The 25493-nt window shown below is 41.0% G+C and overlaps 1 protein-coding gene and 1 long non-coding RNA gene across 2 annotated transcripts in view; both read right to left on the minus strand.

The window, feature by feature from the left end:
- The window catches only part of LOC127365393 (uncharacterized), an 86086-nt gene that overhangs the window by 39094 nt on the left and 21499 nt on the right, over positions 1 to 25493 (minus strand). The gene's annotated exons all lie outside the window — the stretch shown is intronic.
- The window catches only part of LOC127365284 (SH3 domain-binding protein 4), a 63495-nt gene that overhangs the window by 25188 nt on the left and 12814 nt on the right, over positions 1 to 25493 (minus strand). The window contains exons 2-3 of the mRNA XM_051403206.1: positions 14288 to 14505; positions 10669 to 13031 (exon numbers count right to left, since the gene is read on the minus strand). Coding sequence (XP_051259166.1) covers positions 10669 to 13031; positions 14288 to 14411 — 2487 coding nt within the window. The 5' untranslated portion in view covers positions 14412 to 14505. The remainder of the gene's footprint in view (positions 1 to 10668; positions 13032 to 14287; positions 14506 to 25493) is intronic.

Raw genomic sequence — 25493 nt, forward strand, 5'->3', positions numbered from 1 at the left:
GCGTGAATTTTATTTGGCAAAGTTGTCAGGCCTGGTGAAAGCATTGAAATTCTATGGTCGCTTTAGGGTTGGCCACTAGGTGGCGCTATTATTAAGAAAAGTAGTTTTAGGCTAATAACTCCAGCATCCTTTGTCCCACATTCAAAAACCTTATATCCAAACGTTCAGTGAATGGAGCTGCATCTCCCTATATATGCCACGCCCACTTCTGCCTAGATTTTTTTTCCGCTAGAGCGCGACATGCCCAAAAACTGCGTTTTCATGTTCCACCCATGCGCTTTTGTCCGATTCGCACAAAACTTTGCACGTAGCATCAGTATTTTGATATTTCAAAAAAATAAGCACGTTATAAAATTAGCACTTCCTGTTGATTTTTTGTCAAAAAAGGAAGTGGGGCATTTCTCCACATTGTCCCTTTGACACCAACCTTGGGTCCATAGTTCCCCATGTCTTACTTAGGCATCGTGCACCTTAGGCAGGTGGCGCTCTTTAAAATGAAGAAGTTTATATCTCCACATCGTCAAGTGTGATTAAAACAAAACTTGGTACGATGATTGCCCATGGCTCCCTGAGGCTCACTTCAAAAGGAGAAAAAAAACATATGTATGATAATATATATGTATATATGTATGAAACTCGGTAGACACGTGTAACGTGCCGAGACCTACAGAAAAGCCTCTTGGACCCATGCCCCAAAACCCACAGTAAGTCGGCTATTTTCTTTTTCTTTTTCAATCGCGGCGGCCATTTTGTTTGGCTTTTTCACTTTTGGCAAATTTTGCCTTGTATTTGAACAATCTCCTCCTAGGGAATTTATCGGATCTGCTTCAAAATTGGTCAGTACAGTCAAAAAATGGTGCTGATTAAAAGTTGTGCTATTTGTGCATGTACGTTAAAGGGTTTAAAAACATTTTTATTGAATTTGAATCACGAATACAGAAATGTTCTTACAATGTAATTTTTTTTTTTCAAAGTGATAAAACACAAACACCTTCCACTCCCACTAGCCACATCTACAAACCATATTTCCTACGAGTATTGTTCCTGGAGTATTGCAGGAAACCGCTGGAAGTCAAGTATTAAATTGCAAGATAAATAGGGGACTTATCAAATCTACTTCAAAATTGGTCAGTACAATCAAAAAATTTTGCTGATTAAAAGTTGTGGTATTTGTGACTGTAGTTGATGGGCGTGTCTGGGATGTGCCGTCAAAGTTGGCCAGGTTGAATGGAATGTCAAGCTGTGATGCCATTTCCGGCATTTCAGGGCTTCAATTTAAACCAACTCCTCCTACAGATTTTATCGGATTGACTTCAAATTCGATCACTGCAATCTAGACACATTGATGATCAAAAGTTAATGAAATATTTACTGTGCATCAAATGGCGTGTCTGTGGCGTAGCGCTGAATTTCCACGTTTTGCAGTGAAGAATCTCGCTATGAAAGCGTAAGTCTTTTGCACAGTGTCTGAAACACGTGACAACATAGAGTGGTCTCCCTCAGCCTCTGGCGATGAGGGCTTGGGAGTGGGGTGATGTGGCGTTGCACGGCTGCGGTGGGCGACCACCGTGCAGGCCCTGACGTAAGTTGAAGGCAAGGTCCCGCCCAATGCTGCTTGCAGCTTTAATTGTTATTATTATTATTATTATTAATATTATTATTACTACAGTTACTATTATTACTATTTATACTTTGCACGTGATGTCACAACTACTAGCTGGCGGGCAAGAACATCTTCCTCCAGCAATGAAACCCGGTAAACTAATCAAGGATCTTGCCAGGACATCGCCAGTTTTACTATACAAAAGTATATATATATATATATATATATATCATATGTACGTGATTTGATATGATATGATGAGAAGAAGAATTAATGTTACAGTACACACGTTACTGTTGTACTGCGTCTACTTACTTACTTACTTACAGTTACTTTGCATACATACTATCGTACTGTTATTACTACTACATTAACGTTACAACCTAACAGATTGCTAACAGGATTATAGGCATTTCGCTGCCCCAGCTGCTCTTGTCTGTTGTCTGATGCTATGTGGAGTGGATAAGCAGGTAGGCTACTATGTTTGACATCCTGCTAGCCATATATGATGCAGCCTAAAACTAACTCACTTAAACTAAAGTTACTTATCAAGCTGTCATTCGCCGGCAGGCAGGGTGTACATATTCAGATGAAGACTTCATCACACGACGGAACAGATGTCACTTTGTGTATAGCTACAAACATGCAAACATTACCAAACGTTAGCGGGTAACGTTAGCTAGCTAACTAGTAACACTCATGTTTGCTTTGATTATGAAGATATTCCTGTTTTTCACCTCCCATACGACAGCGTTGTTAACCCATCCACTCTTGAAAAAAAGATAGCTATCCGTACTTTTGTAGGCTTTAATTTTTTGTGCGGTGTAAGGTGACGGATATATGTAACTATGTATGTTTCTTGCCCGCCAGGTAACCATGGTAATCACGTGACTGCAAAGTATGAATTGTCACTACTCATTGTCCCCCATCGTTGCTGTTGTCGTTGTCATCGTCATCTTCATGTTCATCATCATCAGTCACTACTATTGGTGTAGTTGTTGGTACTGTTGTTGCTGTGCACCTGTCTGTCTGTCTGTCTGTCTGTCTGTCTGTCTGTCTGTCTCTGTCTCTCTCTCTCACCCCAACTGGTCGAGGCAGAAGACCACCCACCTAGAGCCGAAGGGTCTGTCCTAGGTTTCTGCCTCTTAACAGGCAGTTTTTCCTTGCCCCCGTCGCCAAGTGCTTGCTCATGGTGGTACTGTTGGGTCTCTGTAAATGTTATAAGGAGTTCCGTCTAGACCTGCTCTATTTGAAAAGTGTTCTGAGATAACTTCTGTTATGAATTGGCGCTATACACATAAAATTGAATTTAATTGAATCCGTACAATTTCAAAAGAAAACACATGCGAACATGGCTGAACTACACCCGTGTACGTTCACTTACGTGCAGCCTGGAGAAACGTAATAGCAGCTTAAAAACATGGGAAACCAAATGTAGCATTTTTAGATACTGCTGAAGGTTCCATGCAGGGCTTGTCTGAATAAACAGAGTTTGTAACAAAATTTACCTGTAACAGACAACACTGACCGTTAACTGTGAATGCTCATATGTGCAGGTCTGGGTCAAGGAGGATTATGGGAAGGACATGCAAGTGGTATGGACTGCAGGCGCCTGCAGGTCCACGACTGGAGCTTCTGTTTAGTTTATGAACAATGAGGCAGGAAACATCTGCAGGCACGAGATTCAACAGACACAACCTGGATCCCTTCCATCATCCGCTGACAACAACAACAACACAGCCCCTTCACAAACAAACAACTCTCACATCAGATGGTTTGGTAGCTTCATTCACACAGATATTACTACCTGGGAACATCCAGAATGAATAAATTAAACAAACTATTGTATTCATTAGTCTGTTTCAGTCCATGTTGCACTGCTATGAATTCTTCTGTACATGTCAGCCTTACCAGAGCTCAGTTCAGCCTCAAACATGGTTGAAAGCAAATCATGCAAAAGCTCCTCTGGAAAACACAAAGATATTTGTGCTAAGGGAATGACCACAATCAGTGAATATGGTCACTATCCAATGATCCACAAAAATATCTCAAAGACACCTGATATCCAATCTTCCAGAATCCACAAAATGTTTCACTTAGGCTGTGCCATATGACGATATATATGTGTTACGATAGAAAAACGTCCATTGTTTTATAGTATGCTCTATTGTTCCTTGCGTTGTGTTGCAAATCACACTCTTTGCAGCAATATTTTTTGCCGTTTGGACGACACTTTGCATTCTTCCGCATGGCACAGGTAAGACACTGTCATGAAGGCAACACAAACAAACATGGAGAGTGAACGTGAAACAGATCGGGGTAATCCCAGCCAACACAAAATCTGGAGCTTGTACTTAAAAGAGGGGCTACTTCTGTTGCATGGACATGGTTTGTGTATGAGAAGTCTGACACTACGGTGGCCGACAAGGGCAAACGCACCGCAAACTGGCAAAAGCGCCGCAAACGGCAAAACGCTGCAAACACGGGAATGATGCAAAACCAAAAACACACAAACACATAAAAACAAATGCAACAGAAAAACCCAGCAACAGAAAAATTCTGCAATCACAGAAAGGAAGCAGAAGCAAAAACTTACAAACCCACAAAACAAATGCCAAAGAAAAATGCTGCAAATACCAAAAACACACAAAACAACAAAACAACTCCTTCAATTGTTGCAGGGAAACGCAGAAGAAGAGATTGTTGCAGGAAGTGTACAAATCGGAGAGTAGTGTGTGAAGACATGGACATTTTTGAGGGGGAAATAAACTTTTTTTCGTCGTGAAGGCATTATCTCCGTGATCGATTATTCTGGGCTTTTGGTGAAGCGAGCGGTGGAAAAACAGGTAGGCGACAGTAATGTTTTGTACGGTTTCTGCACAACGTATGAGTTGAAAAGGCATGTTGTTGTCACCTAAGGGCCCTGAGCATGTTGCACAGACATTTTAATTACATTTTGTGTCTGTTAAGAGGAGCAAAAGGCACTCTTTATGATATGCCCCCAAGAAGTGTATTATAACTAACTGGGAGCTCTGGCCATTAGCTGCAGGATCTCCAGTTTGCTAGAACCAATTCTGGTCGTCCTTTTTCCCATCGACAGTACTCGGGGACCTATAGTGATCAAGACTAGGGTAAAAATCTGCCGAAGTTTCCCTTTAAGTACATTGTGAGTGGATATAGGATGCCAGTTGCCTATTGCCAGTAGGTGGCGCTATCACTATGTCTGAATATTGTCATGTACACGTGTTATCAAGCATTTGAAATGTGGACCGATTGGACAATGTACACTCAAGTTTTAGCGAATTTGTGTTTTGTGGCGGTCCATCAAAATTTCCCGCCACCCCACAGACACGCCCCCTCACCACAGTCAACACATATCATCAACAATGTGTTTTGCATTTTATAAGTAAATTTCAGCTGGATATGATCATCCTGCGAGGAGTAGAACATGAAAGTATAAAACGTGATACTTCATGTTACCAGTATGTGGCGCTATCACTATGTCTGAATATTGTCATGTAGACGTGTTCAGGGTGGGACTGTTATCAAACATGTGAAGTTTCATTGAGATTGGATCATGTACGCTGAAGTTATGAGGACGTGTTCAGGGTGGGACTGTACACTGAAGATATGGGTACTATCTGTTTGATGGCCAATCGGTGGAATTCGACACGTCGTCATGGGCACACAGTTAAACATACAGTCACAAATAGCACAACTTTGATAACCAATGTGTGTAGATTGAAGTGATCGAATTTGAAGTCAATCTGATCAAATCTGTAGGAGTTAGTTAAAACAGAAGCCCTTAAATGCTGGAAATAGCATTACAGTTTGACATTCCATTCAACCTGGCCAACTTTGAGGGCATGCCACGGACTCACCCTTTAACGTACATGCACAAATAGCACAACTTTTAATCAGCACCATTTTTTTGACTGTACTGACTAATTTTGAAGCAGATATGATAAATTCTCTAGGAGGAGTTTGTTCAAATACAACGCAAAAAAATGCTGAAAATCATTGCAAAATGCCTGAAATGGCATCACAGTTTGACATTTGATTCAACCTGGCCGACTTTGAGGGCACGCCACGGACACGCCCTTTAATGTACATGCACAAATAGCACAACTTTTAATCAAGACCATTTTTTGACTGTACTGACTAGTTTTGAAGCAGATATGATAAATTCTCTAGGAGGAGTTCGTTCAAATACAACGCAAAAAGTTCGCTGAAATTGAAATTGTAAATCAAAATGGCCAACTTCCTGTGGCATTTGGGGTATGGGTCCAAGAGGCATTTTTATACGTCACGGCATGTTACACGTGCCTACCGAGTTTCATACATATCGGTGAAACGTGGCGCCGGGGCTGCTGTTTTTTTTATCCTGCTACAAACACGACAAACACAATTTTTGGTATGTGAGCTACAGGCACCACTCTACATGTACCCTGTGAATTTCATATTAATAACTATTTCGATCTCCGCAGAGTGATTTACACTGCCTCCAGAGCGCCACGCAGTGGGGTAATTTTTTTTCTTTTTAGGTGAGCCTCAGGGACCCATGGACAAGCATCGTACCAAGTTTCATTTAAATCACATGTGCCGTTGCAGAGATATAAACTTCTTCATTTCAAAGAGCGCCACCTAGTGGCGATGGTCTGAAATTGTGCACGGTGTCTAAGGAAGACATGAGGAACTATGGATCCAAGTTTGGTGTCAATCGGACAAACCAGTGTTGAGAAATGGTCCTCTTCCTTTTTTGACAAAAAATCTACAGGAAGTCTTAATTTTATAGCGGGCTTATTTTTTGAAATTTCAAAAATGTTCAAATTACTTTTTTTGCCAGGGCGGTCCCCAGGTGCTAGGTGAATGATTTTGTGCGAATCGGACAAAGCGTGTAGGAGGACTATGGAAAAGTACTTTAAGGACATTTCGCACTCTAACAAACAAAAATTATAGGCGGGGCCTATATGGAGAGATTCAGCTCCATTCACCGAACGCGTGGATATAAGTTTTTTGAATGTGCGACAAAAAATGCAAAAGTTATTAAGTAACCAAAAAGTGAAAATTATTTTCTCAATAGTAGCGCCACCTAGTGGCCAACCCGAAAAAGACGCATAGTATATAACATTTTTCACCAGGCCTGACAACTTTGACAAATAAAATTGACTTTCCGTATATGTTCAGGGGGGCAAAAACGCAGTCAAAGGCGCTAAAAATAATAATAGGTAAGAATAATAAGAAACAGAAAATACAATAGGGACCTCCAGCGGTCGCTGGCTCGGTCCCTAATAATTCTAAAAATGTGACCTCGAGTTTTATAAAAATGTGCACTCTGTTCCGCTCTGCTCAGCTTTTGCACATTTTGTTTGTTTGTGCTTATATATATTAATTAACAGAGGCACTGACCCGTCATGCAGTAGGCACATTGACATAATGGTGAATTGGTACTGCTGAGGCTGAGACATCAGGGTTGGTACCGCTTGCTGTGCTATGGTAACCTGTTGGTGTATGTTATTCCTGTGAACAAGTCATCTTTTATAATCATAATTAATAATCACATACAGCTAATACCACAAACCTGGACTTAAAATGTTAAAATGTAACATGCTGCAAAACCTCCCATTTATATCTCTCTGTGGCCATTTTTACCACATTCAGCAGGATAATATCTTGGAATGGGCATTGGGATACTGGTCACAGGGTCAATCAGAAATCTCTATGCGTCATTCACAATTCTCTCTCTCAATGTCTTCTTAATCAGCTGACTATGGGTGTTTACTCTTTCAGTTAAACCAATCAGACTTTGCCACTATCTCCTTTAGCCAATCATGTCATGCTGCCAATGTTTAATCTGTTCTCCTCTCTACTACTGTCAGCTGTCATTTCAGCGCGAAATCGTCGTGACCCTCCTCCACCCCATTCACCTCCAGTTCATCATATCCAGCGCCCAGGTTGAGCTCATTAGAGTCCACTCCTCATCACATCCAGATCTTTAGCATTTTCTTCATCCTTCACCACCACAATCAGAGTCTGGACTCCATCAGGGGGGGTTTCCTATACTAATGACAGACTCGCAAACCCCTTAAAATACTTTTTTTTTTTTTTTTTTTTTTTTTTCTCTCCCCCCCCCCCCTTTTCCGACCCCCCCCCCCCCCCCCCGAAGGGGCGGTTTTTTTTTTTTTTTTTTTTTTTTTTTAATTTTTTTTTTTCCTTCTCCCTTTTCCCTTTTTCTTTTTTTTTTTTTTTTTTTTTTTTTTTTTATTTTTTTTTTTAAGGTTTTGTTTTTCCCTCTTCTTTTTTAAAAGTGTCCTGAGATAACTTCTTTTATTTATTGCCTATACAAATAAAATTAATTAATAATAATAAACGTCACAATTGGGTCTAATCGCCAAAGACTTTTCACATTTCTCCTCTTTATTATGTGCATGTCAATTAACTATATTCACTCATTCATTCAAAATGCAGTCTGACATGAATACACAGGCGACACTACGCTGCCTGAGAAGCTGTTAAATACAGAAATGACAAATCTATATTACTGTGTGGACAGTGCTGACAACCCCTTTCTCCACCAACAATCAAAGCAGAGCAGAATGGATTCAGACATTTGAGCACAAAGGAAGCTCTTCAGTGCGACCACAGTGCTTTTGATTTGGTTTCTCTTTCTTCTAAAAATAGACTTCCGTCCATGTCAACTGACACAACAGCAAATCATAAGAGATTGTCTTGAGGAGAGGAGGATTTCATGTGACAGTCTTTAGACTCACTCAGATACTATTATTATACTATTATTACTCTGAGGCCCACACACGCAACAAAATACCACTTTTCAGAGGACAAAAACCAAACATGAGATGCTTGCACATGGCACAAACAGCGTATTTGTGTCAGGGATACAAAGAGTGTGCGTGATTTCAAATTTGCTGGATTACTACGTGCTTTGATTGTCCCCACAGTAACCAGTAGTTTAGGTGTAACCCTGACAGAAGAAACTGAAAAACAGACCTATATTCAGAAATGAATTGTAGTGCCGGTTCCCTTAAAAAGCATATTTTCAGTCACCACCTTTTATTATGTTCTTTTCCATAGTGCAGTTTGTCTGTCTATAAATGGTTCTAACTAGTGTTTACAACCTCATGTAAATTACAGTGTTTCTGTGCCGTGTTACTTCAGCTGTAGTACGTCAGTGACCTCTGATAGAGACTCAGTAGGATAATATGCTGACAAAAACACAGTCTAGGAACAGTACATGCAGTAGGGAAGCCACTCTTTGAAATGTAATATTACTAACAGATGTAGACATAAATTAAAACTGTAAAAATAAAAACGTAACGTTTTATGGAGCATTAGACCATAATCATAGTCAGATGGGCGTGTTTAGGCATCTAAGAATGAGAATCAACCCAGACTGCCTGAGGCAATGTTGAAAATCCATGACAGAAGATGCACAACCAAGTGCTGAAACATGGTAAACACAGCTCAGCATTTTGTCCTCTCTGAAGAAAAGCTGAATTTACTGAAAAACATCAAGCCTGTTCATTTGCTCTGGACACATCTGTTTTTTATAAGAACAGCCAGCGCAAGTAAAATCCCAACTAATGTCTGACTTGGCTAAAAAATACCCATTTGATATTCTAACACTTTCTGGAAAATACACTATTATATCACTGCTGTTTGTTTTGCTTTATACATGGCTCCTGTGGCTCTTTTTTAAAGACAGGATTACCTAGAGCCAAAGCTTCACAGGGTGTTGCGAGGCCTTCTATATTTTAAGGGGTATAAGAAAACTATAATAAATAGACACAATTTACACTATATCTCAGCATTTTTTTCATTTCTGTGAAGAAAGCTAAAGGGCATTGTTATTTTTAAAGTTTAGATTAATATTTAAGACCTGAACACAAACTATATTCACAGAGCCTTCACTCTCTGATAAACAGACTTGTCCTGCATTAGAAAAGTACGCAGTTAAAACAAAGGGCTAATAAAACACTGACCAAGTGTCCAATTTGTCAAAAAGACACCTGTTAAGTATGTTTGTTAAAAACTGAAACTATAACAATACATTATATAGAATTGTATAAAAGGTACCAGGAAATAATCTGCTAACTTCATCCAAATCTCTGGTTTTACACAAACTTCCTGCAGTTATTGCTTTCACTGTTTGGGTTCATTGTACATTTTATCAGTTGTTCTCTGCTGTTATTGTTATGCATTGAATATAAAATTAAATATCCATACAATATGTCACTTAGTCAGTTTACTCAGTGATAGAAAATGGCTCCCTTAAGGAAAAAGATTGGTCACCACTGGACTAGAGGTAAAAGAGCCCAGCCCTGAACCCTAAAACCTCTCTGTGCTCTGACCTCTCTGATCTAAGGCATATATGTGGGGGACTGTATGTGTAACTAGGACAAGGGTGAAAAGACAAATTTCAATTACCTTGTGTACACTGACCATGAAGTAATCTTCATCTTCTTAAGATACTCAGTAACAGTACATAATGTTTGTACGCTAAATTTGTCTGCGGTCTGTTTCAGTAGGCGGCTTCCCTGCCTATACACCCTGACCTCCCTGAGGGCTTTGATTCATATGTACATAAAGATGGAAAATTATCAGAGCGGCATGAGCGACAAATGAATATATAAGATGATCATAGTGTATACACACTGCACACTAACTCTGTAACTCAAGCAACAGAGGCTTGTAAGAAAGTATTGCGCTGCTCTCCACAGCTCCTCAAGTCCTGATTAGACCTTGATGCCTACACAGCAGTTATCGACTGCAATCCCAGCAGAATTAACACACTGGACCACAGCCTGAAGCCAACAGCCTGAAGGAGCTGTGGGCAGATAGTAAAGAATTGTCCTCTGAGAGAGTAATCTCTTACCAGGAGAATACAGACAGAAACACATGACCATTTAATTGGGCACATGAAGGACAAGGGATGCAACTGAGGCTCAAAATTTAAAACAGAGAAAGTTCATCTGCATTTTTTCAAATCGACTTGGAAAAAATGCTAAGTCACTGCAACAGAGGAGGATGCTAAGGTTGTAACTTACAGTCAGGAGTTCTTTCTGGAAGGACTTCCGCTCTTTGCTCTCGGCATTGTTGCAGTCCTCCTTCAGCTTCTCCAGCACTGATGCGACCCTTTCAGGTTCGCTGTCAAGCTCTGCGCGACAGAAATGGGTCAAGGGCAGGTTGACGTATCCGAGCGCATCCGCAAACGCTCTCCAGTTGCCGATGTTCTCCATCAGTATAGTTCTGACAGAAGCGTAGATGTACGTGAGGAATTTGCAGGGCTTCAGTATCTGCTCCAGTAACAATGAGGTTGTAAGGTCGGGCCCACTGAAGTAAATGGGCTTCACTTTGCCAACCACTAGCACATTCTTTGCATGAACAAATCCCATTTTGCCCTGATAATATCCAATGTACCATTCTTTTGTCCACAGCTGGCCTTTCAGCTTGATCTTCTCCTCACTCAACAGAGCTACAAAGTCTCCTTTTTTATACTCGAGCAAGTACTGATTTTTTGTTTGTCGGATGACAGTTTTGATTAATTTGCCAAACTTCAGGTTATTTATTCTCCTGTCCTGGAAAACAGGATACTTGGTGGCGATGGCGAGAGGTGACAAGACAATCTTGCCTACTTCCTTCTTCTTCAGGAAGCGCCTTTGCACTGATGTCTTTGGGCCTGCTTTGGGTGGCGGTGTTGGTGTCTGGACACAAAACTGAGCCAGTATACAATCTTGGTCGTCTTTGACCTGGATTCTTAAGGTGAAATCAGAAACATCTTCAGTGCTGCGCGTGGCAATGACATAGATGAGCCTGCTGACTTTGCCTAATTTAACCTGGAATCCCCGGACCACTCTGGCCTGGTCACTAGCCTTTACCTCATATTTGGCCATGTTGGAGTAAACTCCAACGCGGAGGTCCTGGGGTTTGGACAAGACAAACTGGTGTTTACCCCAGAGCTGCAGAACAACTGATGGTGCAGACTGCACCTGTTTGCCTACCTCACTCACCAATAATGTCTTTGGAGCACAATCGTGGCCAAACATGGCCACGACTGTTTTGAAGGACGGGTGAATATGTTTGGGACCATATACCCCTAAGGTGATCTTTTTAACAACATGCTCCCAAACTGTGGAGTCTGGAGATATGGACTGGGACTGAGCCACAACACACACATACATGCACGGTTCCAGGTTATCCAGGCACACCCGGATGGTGTCCCCATACATGTACGCCTGAGGAATGGGGCTGTAAGGTCCCTCTTTACAATCACTCCTGACACACAAGACTTCTGTCATCTGCCTGCTCTCCATTTTCACCACAACAGACACTTTCATCTCCAGGGTAACAGTGGTTTTGGTCTCCATGTTGCTGAGTTTGATCTCCACCACAGGGCTGACGGTGGTGCAGCGGTCGTTGTTCAGCTCTAAGGGCGGGTCGAGCAGAGCTTTGATTGAAATCTGCTGGGTGTCCCCTGGGGCCACGTGGCCCTCGGGTAAATGGATGCTGATGTTCGTGTCCGGAAGCTGGACAGCACCTCCTGAGCTGTCCAGCCGACAGACAATGTTGGTCTCCACTGGTTGTGTTTGGCCCCAGCCTGGGTTCTGACCGAGCGAGTCCAAGTCATGGCAGGACCTGGCTAGCTTGCGGTGGGTGAGCCACGCTGTCCGGAAATCCTCCCTGCTTTGGAACTGCTCTGGTGCCGGTGCTTTAAGACCTCCGAAAAAACTGTTGGAGGTCTGAGGGGCATCGGACTGAGCCTGCAGGATAGACAGCTCAGACAGACTGTAGGAACGTTTGCTTCTAAAAAATGGGTTGTCCCTGCGCAAGGTTTGCCCGACCCCTACAGTGGGACTAAGAGGGTTCAAGTTAAAAACGCCACTGCCAAAGCCATTGATGTCAGCGGTGCTGCTGGTGGAATTGGGCACTGATGGAGTGAGTGTATCGAACAGAAGGAGGTCAACTGATTTCTCATTACTGTTCTGATCAAGTGAGCTCTGAGGCCCCCCGTTTAGGAAAGGGTTTGTAGAGGTATGGGTTGTTGCAAAAGGATTTCTGTTTTGGAAGGTTGTTGGTTTCAAAATCACCCCTGCCCACTCTCCTAGAAGGTCCATTTCTTTGGCTGCCTCCTCGTTGCAGTCTCCTACGGTGTCAATCATCCCACTGTCACTGAAGGACGAGTCTCTGTAGTTGAGGGGCTGCACATAAGCAGCAGGTATGTAACCCATCTCTGTGTTGTTGTGGGCATACCACCACTCACCTCCTGATGAGTCTAGAACGTAGAGGCGATCCCCTTTAGAGAACTTCAGGGTGGTGAAGCTGGATGGGCAGTAGTCCTTAATAGCAACGACTTCCCTGGCAGTCCCGAAGGAGGCAGTCGCGTCCAGTCGCAAGGCACTGGGAGAAGGCACTGGAAAGAAAAATAACAATATCGTAATACAGTATAGGTGGATAATGTCCTAGACATCAAATATGGTTTGATGTAGGTAGGTTTTTGTGAGTAGCAATGTGTCTATGATATTCTTTTGGCCAATTAATTTCTGATCCGTGGGGTGGAGGGGTGTATACTGCCACTGAATCACCTAGTCAGAACGCTTTAATAGAAAGCACAAATATCGAAAGACCAAAAACATGACAACAAACACAACTAAGGCCTACAACAGTTAATAATAATAACAAAATAACTGTACCACTTGCAAGGATGTCATCATTAAAAATACAGGCTATCTCATGGACTGTCACTACCAGATGCTTCAACTAAGTAGAACACAGACTTGATCTGTTTCAGCACAGACTGGGGGAAAACTGGAAGTCTCCTCATTAATTCATCTGCTCCTGCTGTTTCTTGAATGGACAGCCCGAACAAAGTAGAAACTGCTTACTGTTCAGTTTCACCTCTCTAACCAGAGATGGCTCAATATCTCATCAACAAACAAAGAGTACAGATGTATTTTAGTCTTTTCTCACTCTGTCCCTCTCCATCATGTGACTGCAAGATTCACTTCAATCAAAGTTGTCAACAATGTGATGTTTTGATATTTTTGTGCAAATCATAGTTACTCTATTCACATGTTTTAGATGTTTTAAAGATCAAGACAAGCAATTCAAATGAATCAAATTAATTTGATTAATCCAACCAATCTGACTTAGGGTTGGGTAATACGTTAAAATGTCACCATCCGTCCAACTGACGACAGCAAATATATTTGCACATGCATGTGTGCTGATGCTCCTCTACCACTCCACGCCTCTCCTCTCCTGGCCTGTCCCTCTCCTGTTTTAGCCTGTCTCTGCCTTATCCTCATCCTTTCCGGAGTAACAGTCCTGGTTGGAACCTCTGCGAATCACCTGAATTTCCAGTCGTCAAATTAGTCAAAATAAACCCTTAATTCAAGGCAGTTAGATGTAAAAATATACTGGCTCTAAAGCTGTTTTTCCTCTCACTCATTCTTTGACTTGGTGTGAATATGGCACCACTGAGCAGCAGCTCTCATTTCCGGAGGCAGATGATTAAATTAACAAATAAAATGACAAAAATCCCCCAAAAAACCTTGTTGACCAGCCAATATATTCACCCAATCTTCCAAACCTAGTTTGAATGTCATTAAAACTACAAAGGTGATTCTGTCTTCCTGTTAAATGCGTTTGTCACTTTGAGCAGCTGACCTTTGACATCAGTCAGACTGGCTTCGGACACTCCTTCGCTGAGATCAATGAGGGTCCCCTCAGACTTGCACCGCGGTAGAGAAGTGTTGTTGGTGGCGGTGGCTCTGATTCGATGGGCGGCCATGTTGTCACTGTGCACCGACCAGTGTCTTTAGGCTACTCTAATGGGTTTCCTTTTGTTAGTGGTGAAGTCAGATGTCAACAGCCTCCCATGATCTCTGAAAGACAAAAAGAATAGGATTATATAACATAAAACTAGACCTGTGTTTCTTTGCTTGTTATCTGGTACTTATGATATACAGTGTTAATAATGACTCTATTAAGGAAACAAAAGAGGTACATAGCGCAGTGTTCTATGTGAAAGATCAAATGCAGACTCCCCATCCTCTTCTTTTGAAATGTGTTTTGTTGACGTTAATCATTCTGGAACTGAGATTTTCAACCTCCTTTTAATTTGCAATATTTTTCGTTTCCCTGCTTACAAGCTTTCAGCGTGCTGCAAATCAACATAAACTAAGCAATAAACTGCAGTATAAAGTGGATGTGCATAAATATGTGTGTGATTAAAGTCTTCTGAATAGCTTTGATCCTCCAGCTTCCTCTCAGGAGCCTCCTCTTTTGACCTTCATGTACAAAATCAGACCAACAGGAGACTTAGAAAATAAATGTAAACAGAATAACAAATTATTTCATGCTGAGTTTGGGCTGTCTGACTCATAAATGCAGATGTCTGATTAGCATTCCTAGATATCAGATTATTTATTCAGAGGCCTTGTACACCATTTCTGTGATCATTAACAAATTGGTTAACTGAGAGGAAAATTAACATTTCAAAATCTTCAGTTCATTTTCTCTCTCTCTCTCTCTCTCTCTCTCTCTCTCTATATATATATATATATATATATATAATTTAAAAGATAATAACCTGATTTAGTGTATGATAAGGTAAATCATATCATATATTGACTTTATTGGTAAATTATAGGGATGCAAGATATGGACATTTTTACCGATACCAATAAGAAAACTTCACATTTTATATACAAGTTCATAACCAGTAATTTATGCAAAACTAAAGGTAAGAAAGGCTAATATTTAGTGAGAAAAGATGGATGATTTAAAAGTCATTCAGCTCTGTTCTAACCAAATCTGACTCCACTACTTTTAACACAACAACAAACAACAGATCTGACTTCAAATGTTCTTTTATTTGTTTTAGTTCATCAAAAAAATGCAACAAACTCATTTTGAGACTGGCATAGACCATTAAGTCTACCAAACAACTATACCAAACAGTTCAAAATATATTACTAATATTATCCAAATCATATATTATACAATATACATTTCACATTATTGACCAATCATTTATTTTTAAAATGTGCTTAAACAGATGTAATTGCATTGCTGCTGTCAGGGTATTGTATTGTGCTATGATCCAAATGTTTTTTCTCTGTAAACTCACTGTTTTGACTGTATAGCAGAAATTACACAGCTGCTGACTCTTATCTGTTTTTTCAAATGAATGCAACCAGAAACATAAACATAATATATGATTAGTGCCTCCTCCAAAGGGATTGTGTTAACCTTTTAAAGGATAAGGCTGGCAAGGTTCTATATTTTTCTTACTGTCAACAAATCCCATGAAAATATCAAAACCAACACTGTGTTAGTCTGTCTCTCAGTACCTTCTGACTTCCCTAACCTGTCTGTGGCTCTCAACTCCAAGCCCATTGGTTCCTACTGAAGACATAAATATTTTAAAATGGCAAACAGATAGCAGTGCTCTGTTTGATTCGTCATCGTTATCAGACAATAATAAGAGTATTTTTTGAGTAAACAATAAAACATCAAAGTGGATAATTCAGTAGAATTACAAAGGTTAAATGAGAAATGACCTACAGAAAAAGAAATATACCCTCCACACTTTCACTGTCTTTCTATTGACAACTGTTCAGTTCTAAATTGCTCCCAATAACCAAGAACAGGCTGTGGTTTTAGTTGCGTCATGCTGCACATGTTGGCTGCCAATAACTACACAGTTGTCAGTTCATGACTTAATAATTAATTAATTATTTTAATTTTAATTATTTTAATACTTAATATGCAATGTTGTTAGAAATAGTAAATAATTATAAATAAATAAGGCTACACTATAAACATCGGTCTTCAATTAGACCCAGTGATTGGTATGGGCCAATGCTGCGTCTAGCGATCGGTGACTGGCCTCAAAAACCCTGATCAGAGCACCGTTATAGTAGTGCTGGCCGATACACCAGATGAAACAACAGCTATTACTCTTCAACAGACAATATTATTTTTGCCAATAAAAGCGCAATGATCAAGGTAAGCAGTGTAGAATGAATTGAGAAGGGCACCCCTTTAACTGTGTACCCTTCTAACTAAAAGATATTACTTAATCACACAACAATTAATAATCCACAGCTAACTCTCTTCATTGCGTCAACTCCTAGTTTTAGCTACTTTTAATGGTATTACTAACCAACATTTAAATCACTGATAAAAAATGTATAAAATGCAGAAAAACTGCAAACAGCAGATGTGGGTCAGTGGAACGCCACGGTCTGAGACACCCCATGCGTTTTACTTCAATCCATAATTCATACCAGTGTCAGCTCGGGAAGACACGCTGCACAGAGAGGATGAGGCTGGTGATGGCTTATTACTGACACACTTCTACAGCAGGAGACATTCAGCTGGGACACTTCAGACAACACTGATTTAATTTTCATTACATAACTTTCAAAACATTAAAATCGTGATGAGGTGACATTTGTTGGGGTCTGTACCAAACAGATATGTTTTCTTATTGGAGAGGTGGTTCGGGAGGCAGACACCCTCTCCACATTCAAGAGTAGGCTTAAGACATTCCTCTTTGATAAAGCTTATAGTTAGGGCTGGATCAGATGAGTCCTGAACCATCCCTTAGTTATGCTGCTATAGGCCTAGACTATCGGGGGATTTCCCATGGTGCACTGAGCTCCTCTCTTCCTCTCTCTTTCGGCACTCACACTTCCCCGGAGTTCTTGTGCTTTCTCGTCTTGCAGGTTCTTATCGATCCTGGTGGAGCCTCCTGCAATGGTCCTGCTAGATTGCCATTGCCAATACTGTTGTTACTGTGCACCTGTCTGTCTGTCTCTCTCTCTCTCTCTCTCTCTCTCACCCCAACTGGTCGAGACAGACGACCACCCACCTAGAGCCGGAGGATCTGTCCTAGGTTTCTGCCTTTTAACAGGCAGTTTTTCCTTGCCCTTGTCACCAAGTGCTTGCTCATGGTGGTACTGTTGGGTCTCTGTAAATAATGTTATAAATAGTTCGGTCTAGACCTGCTCTATTTGAAAAGAGTCCTGAGATAACTTCTGTTGTGAATTGGCGCTCTACAAATAAAACTGAATTGAATTGAATATAAGAAAACTAAATTTTATTTGGCAAAGTTGTCAGGCCTGGTGAAAATGGGGATATTCTATGCGTCGCTTTCGGGTTGGCCACTAGGTGGCGCTACTATCATAAAAAATGTGTTTAAGCTAATAACTTCTGCATAGTTTGTCGCACATTCAAAAACCTTGTATCCACGCTTTCCGTGAATAGAGCTGAATCTGCCCATCTAGGCCACGCCCACTTCCACAATTTTTCTCCGCTGTAGCCCGAAATGTCCATAAACTACTTTTCCGTGTTCCCCCTATGCGCTTTGTCCAATTCGCACATTTTCACGTAGCATCTGAGGACCCTCATAATACAAAAGTGAAATCAAAGAATTTTGATATTTCAAAAAACCAGCACGTTATAAAATTAGCACTTCCTGTGGATTTTTCGTCAAAAAAGGAAGTGGACCATTTCTCCACATTGGTATGTCCGATTGACACCAAACTTGGGTCCATAGTTCCACATGTCTTCCTTAGGCATCGTGTACAATTTCAGGCCATCGCCACAAGGTGGCGATTTTTAAAATGAAGACGTTTATATCTCTACAACGGTATGTGTGATTAAGATGAAACTTGGTACGATGCTTCCCCATGGCTCCCTAAGTGTAACATGCCGGGACGTACAGAAAGCCTCTGGGACCCATACCCGAAACCACACAGGAAGTTGGCCATTTTGAATTCCATGTGCATTTTCCGTGAATTTTTCGCCTTGTATTTGAACGAACTCCTCCTATGGAATTTATCGGATCTACTTCAAAATTGGTCAATACAGTCAAAGAATGGTGCTGATTAAAAGTTGTGCTATTTGTGCATGTACATTAAAGGACGGGTCCGTGGCGTGGCATCAAAGTCAGACATTCTGATTTTTTTTGTCATTTTCTGTGATTTTTCGTGTTGTATTTGAGCGAACTCCTCCTAGGGAATTTATCGGATCTGCTTCAAAATTTGTCAGTACAGTCAAAAAATGGTGCTGATTAAAAGTTGTGCTATTTGAGACTGTACGTTGAACAGTGTGTCTGTGGCGTGAGGTCAAAGTTGGCCACTTTGAATTCTGTGGTCATACAAACTGAAAAGTTTAGCTATTTGTGACTGTACATTAAACCACGTGCCAGTGACAACTTATAAAATGGTACTCATAAATTCAGTGTGCAATATCCAATCTCCAATAAACTTCATATATTCTGAAACAGTTTTGCCCTGAACACGTCCTCATAACTTCAGCTTACGTGGTCCAATCTCAATGAAACTTCAAGTGTTTGATAACACTCTCGCCTTGAACATGTCTAGATGACAACATTCAGACATAGCGATAGTACCTCCTACTGGCAACAGGAAGTAAGCACTGCGTGGCGATTTTGAGCTGATTAACGTGAGATTACGACTGCATGCAACGCGCCCGCAGCACTCCACGGGTTGCGTGGAGTGCGAGGTCCCGCCCAACGCTGCTTGCAGCTTTAATTTGTTTTTGTTTTCTGTTAATCATATTTGATTGCTTTCATTGCCCCACTCCACAGGGTCACCAGATGATTTCCCCAACGCGTTTTGCCTAGGCATCTTTGTCTTCTTGTCAAAGTCTTCTTGTTGCACATGTGAAGAGAACAGTTACATTGCAATTTAGGGATTCAGAGTCTCCAGTTTAGTCCAAATATTCCCCCTTCTTCTATCAAAGTTAGTTTTGTAGTTAATTGATTTTAGTCCAACTTAACATTGAGGTTCGATTTGGGGGTTCTCAACTGATGATTTGAATCAGCTACAGGGCAGCTGCAGCATATATTTGATACATGATGGAAAAACATTCTTTATATTATCATGATAATGATTCAGCCAGCTCTAGTTTAAAAAGAAACATTCATGCTCAGATTTTACTGTTACTGGTTCAGTGAGCGTAACAGATGTTCCAACATCTAAAAGATAACAACTTTATGCTGCAATCGCTCTACAGTTAGTTGTGTTGTTGCTGTTGCTCCATATTAAACATTCACACACAGCTGTGTGAGATACAGAGCACAGAGCTTGAAACGAGTGATCAAACAGCTGCTCCGTTGGTGTTCTGCTTTTAAATCTTTGTGTTCAGCAGCAAAACAAGTGCCACAACTTCCCACTATCTAGTGTTGACATTTAGGACTTCAGAGGAACAATTCTGTCATGCTTTTAAAACCATCTACTGATGCTGAGTTATTATTATGATAAAAACCTGCAGGGTCAGCCAATGCACAGTATATGACGCCACATACACCTTACAGTTGCATCACAGCCTGCTGTATCAACCTACACAAGTATAATGCCTGAGCCCTATAGACAAAACAACAACAACATTTTTGGCTGCTATCAACTCATGATAAATCTGTATCAATGTAAGTACTATATGAAAAATGAGAAAAAAACTTCCAGTGCAGCAAATTGACCATTCCTCTGTCAGTCTGTTCTCCAATAGTAGTTGAGCAAGTCTTGGTCAGAACCTCGGGCAACTTCCTACTTTCCTGTCCTTAGATGTGTTATATGCTAGGCTCCTCTAGCTAGCTTTGTACTGGACTAGTGTTTTGCTACAGAAGAAAACACTAGCTAACTCTCTAGCTAATGCTACATGTTATTTGCCTGTTAGCTACTTTTTGCTAACATTAACTAACTTTGTAATTTTTACAATATTCTAATACATTTTTTAAGAACATGTACAGCTACATCCATCTCATCCTCACTTGATGCCACATTCATGGCATTTTATTTGTTGCTATTTTTCTGCCTCTGACACAGGAAGATGATGTCCTTATTCTTAATCCTGCTTCTTCATATTTCCATAACGATACCTGTGATGTACATGGTGCAAAGATGAATACTTGTTCCATTAACTACTGTTTACAATCTGACTTTAAACCCAAGATACAGGTTACATACATCTGTACAGTTTGAGAGAGAAGAAATAAAACTAAATTATTTACACACAACATTTAACAGGCTCCAGATTGTCCAATAAACCCAGTGGACTGCTCTGCAGGCTGTGAGAAGATAATTTGGTCATATCTTTTGTTTGCTGCCCTTCTCCACAGAGCAGTTTAACGGTACAGATCCACTGTCAGCCCTGTTAAAGCTCAGTCGGCCTCAGGCTGCCTGCTGGTCTGTCCTTCAAACTGTCTGCAGCAGGAGGAAGAGGGAGGCTCTGTTGTGTTAACTGCTCCCTGACACTGATAGGGCTCTCCCAATGCAAACCAAAGCCATGAATATAAAATTACAATCACGTCTGCCCTTCCCCAACCTCTGCTCTCATTTCCTGTGTGGGCGGTGAGGTGGTCATTGTCAATGGGCAGGCGCATTGACCCTTCCGAGTCACCATAAGCCGATTTCCACACTGCGATTCGCTGCAGCGGTTGTAGAAGAACAGCCCGTCTTTTAAAAAAAAATTACCTTTCCTTCAGAGTTCCTCTCTATGAAGCTGTCGGCCTTTACCACTCCTTTTATTCAGCAGTTCACTTCCTGTGGGGTGGATGTCCCCCAGGAAAATGCTGTTGCCAAACGGTTTTTTATTACAGATTCACAGGGAAAATACAAAGCACCTTTGATCAGCTGATCGGGCATAGCAGGTGCTAACATTCGTCTGAGAAAACACCATGGGCCTCGGTTTAGTTTTTATGCTCACTAATGCTTTAAACTGTCCTGAAGATTATCAAAACACCTGACACCCTTCAAACCCTGCAAGAACATGAGCACGATCCTGTACTGAAAAAGAGACGGATTTCCATCAGTTATAGAAAAAATGCTGATTTCTATTAGTACTATTATTCTGGCTCAAACTCACATTAGTGATGCTCCTGATTCCAGCGGTAAAAATCCACACGCTGTATGTCTCTATCTCCCAACTGTACGAATGGAACAATCCAGTTTGGTCTGAAACAAAACATAATCAGCCCAAAAATCCTGTGTTCATCGCCCCAAAAAGCATCAGCTGGGGTTTCATGTAATACTCCCATCAGTCCAAAATTAAGAAGACCTGAGTGGAATGGTTGTCCCTGCATTCAGCCCATCACATAACAGTTAGAAGACAGTGACAAGTAGCATAATCAACTAATAAGGTCATTGGAACTAAATTGAAAATGGGGACAACAACAGTCAGCCATGCTAGCAGCTCTATTAAGCACAGTGGTACTTTCAGCTAAACGCTGATGTTGGCATGTGCACACACTCACAATGACAATGCTAGCACACTAATGTTTACCAGGTATGTTTACCACGGTCACCATCACATATTAGCATGTAAGTATGCTAACATTTAGTTAGCACCAGACAGCTGAGGCTGATGGGAATGTCATTAGTTTAGCAGGTTTAGGACCATATACCAAAGTATTGGACACTAATTCCTAAATCCTACACACTGCTCCTTTGATACTTATGAATATTATATTCCATTTCTGATAGATCCTCATAATGTTACACACTGGACCTTATATTAAAGTATGTTTACATGCATTATTGGAAAGTTTGAGTTTTTACTGTGTGTATAATTCTAATTAAATACTTAATATTTAGTAGCATCAGACAACATAAATAAGTCTGATTTAGCTGTGGTCTTGTTGTATTGTGTTGTGCAGTGTGTTTTGATTTGTTTTTATTTGGATCACGGATAGCGAAACAGAACCTGCCCTCCTGCTTACTCATCATGTTCAGTTTATGCGGTTGCTCACATTAATAGGACAATATATTCTGTGCGTACTGTATAGAGGAAAAGACTGCAGAGATAGAACATTAATGAGCCCCGTGCTATAAAACTGGTCACAGTACAAGGTCAAAGACACACCCCGCAGCAATAAAAGCATCCTCATCACCAAACGACTGGCTCCATATTACCCCTCAGTGCAGGCCCAGTCTCTGCTGTGAGTTTTTAAGGACGACTGCTCTTGAGCAGGAAGTGGCTGAGGAGGAAATGCCTTTGTGATGAGAGGCAGCCAGATCTCTGCTGACTCTCCCTGCCTGCCGCATTTCCTTCAAAGCACCACCTTCAACACATGGTTCTCATCTGTTCACTCACAGTTCAGAAGGATGCTTAAGACTTACCAACAAACAAAGATAACAGATTATATCTTGTATGAACACTGTGGGACATCATCGCCACACAGGAAGTGATGAAATGTAAAGAATAAAATGAAAACTGCACTTTAGTCAGTTAACACTATTTAGTAAACCTCTCCGAGGCTGAATGCTGTTTAAAACTCATCCATACGTTTTTGTATCAACAATACAGGAATTCTACCTAAATACAGTACAGCACGGGTTGATGTGCCTTGCCTTTTTCCCAGCATCAGCCGCCCAGAAAAGCCATAGTTTTAGCACGTACGTTCCCCAGATGGGAACATCCCAGCTACTTCACCTCAGCACTACCACTTTGTCTGTCCATATTGCTCATAACTTTCCATTTTTTCCAACCTTCCCCAACTTTCTTTCTTTCTTTCCACAACCTGTGGACTTCGGTTGAAAATTTCAGCAAAAGCTAAATACTATGTGTGTATATGGTGGGTAACGTGATCTATGATACTAACTTAGGTATTATGATCAATGGTGTTGATTTTAGCTTGCAATAAGTTATGTATCGGTACAACGCTAATGATTGATGTCTATTAGCCAAGAGTAAGGGTGCTCTGATCGGGTTTTTAAAGGCCGATCACCGATCACTACAAGCAGTATCTGCTGACACCGATCACTGACTACTGGGTCTATTTAAAGCCTTATGCTTATACTGTACGCACACAGGAACACACCTCTGTCTCAGTGGTTAAGTATAAATTGAAATTAAAGCCCTTAAATTCAACATTTTGTGTTGATTGCAAAAAGCAAGCCTTGTTTTGTCTGATTCATGGGGAATCTGCCCCAGTGGCAGGCCTTAAGAATAACTATAGAAATAGTCAATCTTCTTGCTGATGGTCTTAACTTTTAGCCAAGGAAGATATAATGATGCTTGGGTTGGAGGGATAAAGATAGTTGATTGTTTAGCCTCATCCCCAGGGTCCCAAAGTGTCTGTATTTGACTTCCTAGGAATGAATCTTTCTTGGCTCTGATTGGTTGTTTTTGTTCAGGCCTGGTGGATTCTTGCAAATCTCATTAAAAGCACATGGAGGAGCCACAGGAGCCTGATTTTTTCACATTTTATCTGTTTCGCAAATGTGACAAAAATATATTTTTATTATAAAAGAAAGACCAACTGCAGATTTAATCAGGCATCCGTATTAAACAGAGACTGTTTTTATTACCCAGTGTTTCCTCTAGGGTTTGTTTTAGCAGTGGGGGGCAGGCCTGTCCCCCCCCGGTCATGCCCCCCCCCGTCACATCACGCAGGCAAACGTTTTACGTATGAAACAGAAGTGACACTTCGCTGAGACACAAACAAATATATTTACCGTTTTAATGTTTCCAGATGTTTGATATCAGGACGTTGAGCTGAGAACTGACAAGTTGAACGTTGTCCAATTAAAACGGACCCACCGCGGTGACGTTTTTGGTGGAGCTGTTAGTTTAATAGTCGACTTGGAAGAAAGCGAACGTTTTGACAATAAGCTCCATCAACACAACAGTATGTGGAGTTAAACTGGACAGCCCCAATAACCTCTGAATAGTTCTACTTGTTGTTAAATTGAAATGTGAGCGGCAGCCAACGGGGGTGCATTATGTCGGCAGGATCATTTAAAAGGCAACCGGGGCTACATTGTGCGTCTGCCCCATTTCTGATACCGTGGCGGCAGAAATTAAACAGCGGCGGGCCGCCGCGCCAAAATCAACATAGAAGAAACACTGTTACCATTTAAAAACTTGTTGTAGTGTGTTTAATGTGCAAAGAAATACACAAATCACAATGAGGAATGAAATGCATTGAATATGTTTATTAAGTCAATGTATTCTGGTGAGAAACACTGAGTATAAACACGTACGTGTGTTTGTTTCCAAGACTCCACAGGGTACCTTGAAGCAGCTCTTTACATAATGCTGTGATAACAGCACCAACCACAGCAGCAGAATATTTCTACACACACGTCTAATATAACATACTGTAGATTATGACAATGGACAGAGAGCAAGGGACGACTATAGTTCCCACAACCACTGCTCGGCTGACTACAGTGTTATTTTCTCTGCACGTGATTCGTTTTTTAAATAAAAGGAGCTGATACAAAACATGTGCCTAAGGTGAACTGCTGCAACATATCTGCAAGTATATCTGATCCCAGCTCTGCTTCACATTCAGAGCCACAAACATGCAGAGCTGTTTGGTTTTGTTTCCAGAGAGGGAGGACTTAGTGGCTGACGAGCGTCAGCTGAACGAGCTCACAGGCCTTGAATTAGCCTGTGAATTCATCAGATAATGAGAGAAACCCAGATGTCGTGTTCTCAGGCAGCCGCTCCGTGAGAGATGCAAGAACACAGTCTCATACTGAGTCAACACTGCTAAGGCCTCAAGTGTGTGGAAATAAAGCTCCAGTATCTCCTGTCCTGGAGCTAGGGAGAGCCACATTACAGAGTACGTGAGTGCTTTTCTGTTGAGACAAGTCATAAGCACAACCTTTGCAGCTGCTACAACTTGTGTAGGACTTCATTTACACACTAGAACCCCAAATAGAACGAGGGATGGATATTTATTTTATCAAAGTAAAAAACAAACTTGTGCTGTGGGCTTCTTGGCAAGTGTAAAAAGAGCGAGATAAAGAGAGAGCACAAGCAAAGAGCTAAACAAAAAAGCGATTGAACAAGGGAAACATTTGCTATTTTTTTTCACTGGGGTTACTTT

Source organism: Dicentrarchus labrax, unplaced genomic scaffold (assembly GCF_905237075.1).
Source record: "Dicentrarchus labrax unplaced genomic scaffold, dlabrax2021, whole genome shotgun sequence".
Lineage (NCBI taxonomy): Eukaryota > Metazoa > Chordata > Actinopteri > Moronidae > Dicentrarchus > Dicentrarchus labrax.